The sequence below is a fragment of the Asterias rubens genome, chromosome 3 (genome assembly GCF_902459465.1).
Source record: "Asterias rubens chromosome 3, eAstRub1.3, whole genome shotgun sequence".
NCBI lineage: Eukaryota > Metazoa > Echinodermata > Asteroidea > Forcipulatida > Asteriidae > Asterias > Asterias rubens.
Window position 1 is genome coordinate 12,577,566 of NC_047064.1, and position 7,037 is coordinate 12,584,602.

Here is a 7,037-nt window from a genome sequence, read left to right on the forward strand (position 1 = left end):
CCACTGGCCACATGTGCTAGTGTGGGTCAGTGAGCAGCGATACAGCGTTGAGGACAGATCCAATTTCAAGTTTCCTCTTGTGTCCTCCAAAATTCTTAAAAGTTTGGACATCAAGTTGCTGTACTTCCCTGTTTGCTCAATAATTCTGGCTATTCATTATTTGTTCTGATTGTGCTTAGAGAGTAATTCGCTATTAGTGCTGTGTTGGGTTTTTACTTTTTTTTTATATTTTGTATTTTTGAGTTTAATCTGGAGTTAACATTTGCTCTGGCTTAAAGTAAATTCTTTTGGATTGTTCGAACATCAGTGGTCAAAGTTTAATTAAAAGTTCATAGTGTTGTTTCAGTGCAAAATTTAGTGTACTTGCCCCAGTTATTTAAGGAAAATCTGCGACTCGTCATTTAGATCTTCGGTCGTCAGTGCAATCCCTCTAGCTTTATTAGTTTTATTCATTTATTTTCTAAGTGTACCCATTTTCCGGGTTACACTTGGCATGGAATGCATTTTTTCACTTTGTCTTCCACCATACCGTCAATTCCCGGAAACCAAACTTTCTCTCGCAGGAATCCTTTTGTCTTCACGATCCCTTGGTGACTGGCATGAGCAAGATTTACAGCTTTGGATCTCAGTGATGTGGGCATGACTAAGCGATTGGCTCTCAGGATCACTCCATTGCAGATTGTTAGCTCGGATCGAATTGGTTTGAATGATCGCATGTCGATGTCATCCCAGTCGTTTGACTTTCCAGATTGAATAGTCTTCATCAGCCTTTGCATGACTTCATCAGCTGCGGTTTCTTGGCGAACTTCATCAAGGGTCATTGCTTTAGGAACAGCATTGTTGCAAATATAGTGCACATATTCTTCTGCAACAGATGTTTTTGGCGGCTTGTGTACTGGGTGTCGGCTTATGTAGTCTGCAGGATTTTCATCGTCTTTGCCTGGCTTGTACACAAGTTCATAGTTGTATGGCATGAGACGTAGACGCCATCGATCGATTCTGGGAGAAGTCTGTCTATAGCTTTTGAAGATACCCAGCAGTGGCTTGTGGTCAGTCAGAATTCGGAACTTAGCACCGTATACATAGAGGTGAAAATGCTCAACACCCCAAACTGCACCAAGCATTTCACGTTCCGTCTGGGAGTATCGTGATTCAACATCTGACAGAGTACGACTTCCATAGGAGACTACTCTTCCATCTTGGCATAGCATTGCACCTAGACCCACTGGACTTGCATCTACAATGATGTCGGTTTGTTTACGTGGATCGAAGTAGACCATTCTGCTTGAATCTGCTAGAACTTCTTTTAACTTTGTGAATGAATTGATTTCGTCTGGTCCCCACTTCCATTCTGCATCCTGGTGTGTAAGAATACGGAGGGGTGCAGTGAGTGTAGCGTAGTTAGGGATGAATCTGGACATATATGAAGCGAGACCAAGTAGAGATTTGACTTCCTTCTGGTTTGTCGGTGGCGGCGCATTTATGAGTGCATCGATCTTCTTTGGGTCAGGAGCGAGACCATCCTTGCTGAAGATATGCCCATAGAAGCGGACTTTGACTGGGCAAAATTGCACTTGTCTTTGTTGAGTTTTGCATTGTTACTCTGAAGTCTATCGAGTACCGCCTTGAGGTTTCTATCGTGCTCCAGTTTGTCTTTACCGTATACTATGATGTCGTCGGACATATTCTTGCATCCAGCAAGGCCTGTGAGGAGTTGTGATACGGCTGTTTGGAAGATTTCTGAAGCTGCGTTTACACCGAACATCAAACGCTTGTAGCGACGGAGACCGACATGAGTGCTAAAAGTTGTGACATGTCGTGCTTCGGGTGCGAGTTCAAACTGGTGATAGCCAGCAGTCATATCGAGTGTGCTGAATACGGATGCACCGTTCAAATCTGCTATGATGTCTTCTAGAGTAGGCATGGGGTGTCGCTCTCTCTTTATTGCTTTATTTGCTTGACGCATGTCAACACAAATTCTTACTGCTCCTGAGGGTTTCGGTACTACTACGATTGGACTGACCCATGGGGTAGGACCATCAATCTTTTCTATGATGTCCAGGTCTTCAAGTCTCTGGAGCTCTTTTTCCACGTCCTTTCGAGTGTGGAATGGAATGCGGCGATGCTTCTGTTGTTTTGGGAGCACATCTGGATCAATGTGGAGTTTGATTTGAACATCCTTGATTTTCCCAATGCCATCGAATAAGAAAGTATACTGGCTAAAGACGTTTTCATGGCCTGTTGTTTGTTCTGTTTTCTGCATCATCCGTTCTGGTGCTGACTGTATGTTACACGTAACATGATCGGTGTTAAGAGTGATTAACTTCAGTTGCTCTGCTGTTCTATACGAGAGTAGGTTACATGTGTCGGTGTCAACTACGTGAAAGTCTGCTGGACAAGATGTGGAACCGACAGTAACATCAGCAGAGAAAACACCGAGTACTGGCAAAGGTGTTGCAGTGCCGTATGAGAATACTTTGGATTTCGGCTTTCTCATCTGGAACGAATGATGATCTTGTTTGAGTAGATTGAATGACTTTGAATCAAGAACATTGACGGATGCTCCAGAATCTATCATGGCTGTCATGGTTGTATTGCCAATGTTCATCTGACAGGTAGGCAAGTTGGCAGAGTGGATAACAAAAGCACTTGCATGATTAGCGAATACGTAGCCTGCATCAGTCTCAGAGTTGTCATCATCTTGATCAACAGTGTGTATAGCTTCGTTGGCTTTTGCTGAGCGACAAACTGACGCAAAATGTCCCATTTTCTTACAGTGTCTACATTCTTTTCCGGTGGCTGGGCAGGTTGTTTTGTGTGGGAAAGGACCTCCGCAAAACCAGCAATTACGATTACCTTGTTGTGGTTGCCGGCGTTGAGGCTGTGATTGTTGACCTGAAGATGGGTGCTGCTTGCTTGGGCGGCGTTGATCATGGTGATTGGGATATGACTGCTTATAATTTCCTGGCCTGCCTCTATCACTGACTGCATAAGTGGCTTCTTGACGACCGGCTTCAACTAAATCAGCTTCACGCTCACTTGTCTCAAAAGAACGGCCAATGGTTAATAGTTGGTCGAGGGTCATTGTCTCTCGCAGGGCTCTTCTGCGAAGACATTGAGATTGACAGCTTAAGATTATCTGTGACACTATTTCATTGTCCATATTGTCAAACTCGCAGGTCTGAGATAGCTGTCGCAATCTGGTGTGGAATGTATCGAGTGTTTCATTACTTTCTTGCTTGGCTTGTCTATTTGTATACCTCATATGCTTTGTTTCTCCGAGGGTTGAAATATTTGGTTAATGCATGAATGCTGGTTTGTATTCTTCATCATCTCCCGTTTGATCTAGTGTATCGAAAATCTCATCTACTTCAGTACCAGCATAATGAAGAAGTAGTGCCCTCTTTCGTTTTTCACTGGTGATGTCCATAGCTACCATCAACCTTTCGAATCGTTGCAGCCATTTTTTCCATCTGGGGCCTGCATTACTATCGGCATGGACGTCAAACCTCTGAAAAACTGGTAGGATTGACATGTTGTATTGAGCGTGGCTGACTTGACAAAATAATGTTCTGATTCGGTGCTACTTTTTCTGGATTTATAGAAGTAGAAAATGCCAATAAATCTTTGGCAACTCACCCTAGCTGGCTTGATTCTTATCTCTTTATCCTTGTCGCCAAAATGTGGTGTTTAGGCTTTAACCACTGAGACACTTAGACATGTTTGATTGGACTGGTTGATGATGATACGTTTATTATTGTTATTGGTCAGACATCTTGGATTGCAACTAATAGACTTAACAACTACAGTCAATAGAGGGCGGTACAACAACTCTACAATCCTTAGCGAATTCTGTTGCTCATTCTGCAACAAAACAGCCCCTACACCTGCTTTTGATGCATCTGTCCTGACTAACACCGGTATCGTGACATCATAGAATTGCAAAACTGGCGATGCTGTTACCATGTTTTGCAATTTCTCAAAACTTGCATCTTGCTCTTTTCCCCAGTGCCATGCAATGTCATTTTCAAGCAGCTTTCTCAGTGGCGCTGTGACTTGAGCAAGATTGGGGAGAAATTTGCCAAGGTAGTTGATCATACCAAGAAATCGTTGCAATTCAACTTTGGATGTTGGCTTTGTCATGCTCGTGATTGCTTCAATTTTTCGTGGATCTGCTTTCAATCCTTCTGATGTCAGCACGTGACCAATGTATTTCACCTGATCCACTTTGAACCGACACTTCTGTGGGTTGAGCTTCATGTTACGTGCTTGAACGCATTGAAGGACTCGCTCAAGCCTTTCATCATGTTGTTTCTCATTTTCACCCCACACGAGAATGTCATCCATAATGACCTCTACACCTTCAAAGCCTTCAAATATCTGGTTCATTGTTCGCTGAAAGATTTCTGGTGCCGTCATAATACCGAAGGGCAAACGTGTGTATCTATAGCGACCGTGTGGTGTATTGAAAGTACAGAGTTTAGAACTCGCATCGTCAAGCTGAATCTGCCAATATCCACAATTTGCATCAAGTGTTGAAAAGACTTTAGCATGCGGCAATTTTGAGGCTATTTCTTCAACTGTTTTCATGGGATAATGTTCTCTGCACAAAGCATCATTCAGACCTTTTGGATCTAAGCAAATGCGTACTTTATCATCCTTCTTAGGGACCACCAACATGCTATTGACCCACGCGGTAGGTTGTTCTTCTTTTACGATTACTCCTAGTTTTTCCATTCTAATTAACTCTGTCTTCACCTTATCCCGAATAGCGACTGGTACTTTCCGTGGTGCATGAATAACTGGCACTGCATCTGGTTTAATAAACAGATGGTGTTCCCCTTCAAGGCATCCCAGGCCCTCGAATACATCGTATTTGCGTAGCATTTCCGCGTTTGGATTTTTCTCAAGTATGTCAATACGCTTGATAAGACCAAGACGCTCACAAGTTTTAAGCCCAATAATTAATGAGTATTCTGATACCGATGATGATGAGTTCTTTGTAGATGTAGTTGGCCTAGAAAAGAGCAACAAGGCAAACACACCTGACTGGATGATCAATCTCAAAATAATGAATAACTTTACCAGGCAAAACTTGGAATTCAATGTCAAAGAGCTTGCTCTTGCGTTCACACAACATGGTGCATTTTCCGATGGGCTTCATTCTGTCACCTGAAAATGACACCAGTCTGTCATTGGAGCGTTGCAGTTTGTTGCAAATCTTGGTGTGCACACATTCCGGAACAACGTTACATTGTGCACCTGTATCTACCTTGAATCTGACAGTGCGGTTCATTATTTTGAGATTGATCATCCAGTCAGGTGTATTTGCCTTGTTGCTCTTTTCTAGGCCAACTACATCTACAAAGAACTCATCATCATCGGTATCAGAATACTCATTAATTCCATGTATCTTTTGTGTTCGTGCGTCATTCCTTCGAATTGTTGGTTTAGCATCCTGTGGACGTGACATGCAGACTTTTTCAAAGTGATTTTGTTTCCCACAATTTCCACATGTCTTACCGTACGCTGGGCACTGACCTCTTTCATGTTGCCTACCACAGTATTTGCAAGATCGCCTTTCTGGATCAGGGTTGTTAAAGGTTGACTGACGAGTCGCCGCATTTGTGGGCATACCCGTTTTCCTTTGCTTTTCTGTTTGTACAGTGCATTTACTGTGATGGTGCTCTGAACTCCAGCAGCCATGTCTCCTATCTGTGATTTACTGATTTCAGCTGCTCTGCAAATTTCAATGGCTCGCTGCAAGGTTAAGTTCTTCTCGCGAAGAAGTCGTGCTCTAGTACTATCCTCAATAATCCCAACAACAATTCTGTCCTTAATGAGGCTATCTCCAAGGTTTCCAAACTCACATGTCTGGGCTTTCTTCTTCAGATCCGTGACAAAAATATCAAAGTGTTCTCCCTGCATTTGCGTACGAGTGTTGAACTTGTGCCTCTCATAAGTCACATTCTTTTGCGGCTCAAAGTACTCTGTGAATTTTGTCAACAGAACATCTAGCTTCTTTTTGTCATCCTCATTATCAAAGTCAAATGTATTGTATATTTCAAGTGCTTCTTCTCCAATAGTGTGCAACAACGTGCAGCATCTGACATACATCGGTTTGTCTGCCATCCCCGAAGCTGTCATGTACAAATGAAATCGTTGTTTCCACTTACGCCAGTTTTCGGAGACATTTCCCTCCAGGCAAAGGCTATCTGGTTGCTTGATGCTATCCATCTATTTACTGTAGTTTACTTCTGACACCATGTAATAATTCAGGAGGCCGGATGGCTGAAGATTGAACTTAAATATTCTTTTGTTGCTGTAGCTCATTTACTAAGACCGTTAAGTGTGTATCGCCTTAAAACATGGCCGCCTGCATACAACATTCTTGTTACACACGGCCTCTTCTAATAACAAGCCGTATTACAACAGAAGGGTCGTCTGAAAACCAGAAGAGGGAAGTGGTGGTCAAGGCAAGAGTGCTGATCCACGATGGCCTCGTAAATCATCATAAGTTAAGTCTTGACTCTTAATCCCCAAGCTCAAATTAATCTGATTAGTGCTGCATCCACCTCCAGTGGAAACACTATGGATGTGAACCGCAGCGCCTGTATAAGGCTGTACACATTTCGACCGCAGCGAGCTCTTTGTACCCCATTTGTGTTCTGTTACCGCCTTTCGCTGCTGTCGCTGGTATCACGTCGTTTTCCATTCATAATTATTGGCGTGGTAAAGTAGCAACACACAAGTTCAAAGCGTGCGCAGTAAACAATGTCACCAACGTTGCATGCGCCCAATGCTACATTAGAAACTGTAGACTTTTATGGCAAGCCATATATGCCCAATAATTCGATAAACACTGTTTATCAACTGTTTATCGCCAATAAACACTGTTTTTCGACCGCAAGTGATAAACACTGTTTTTCGAGAAAAACTATGTTTATCACTTGATAAACATAGTTTATCTCGATAAACACTGTTTTTCGCCGATAAACATAGTTTTTCGCTGATAAACAGACTTGATTGAGATAAAC

At 42.7% G+C, this 7,037-nt stretch overlaps 1 protein-coding gene across 1 annotated transcript; it reads right to left on the minus strand.

Annotated features, from left to right (window-relative positions):
- Positions 1–1,480: 1,480 nt before the first annotated feature.
- LOC117288079 (uncharacterized protein K02A2.6-like) lies at positions 1,481–3,163 on the minus strand. The gene has a single exon (XM_033768777.1). The coding sequence runs from the start codon at positions 3,161–3,163 to the stop codon at positions 1,481–1,483; it is 1,683 nt and encodes a 560-aa protein (XP_033624668.1).
- Positions 3,164–7,037: the final 3,874 nt, after the last annotated feature.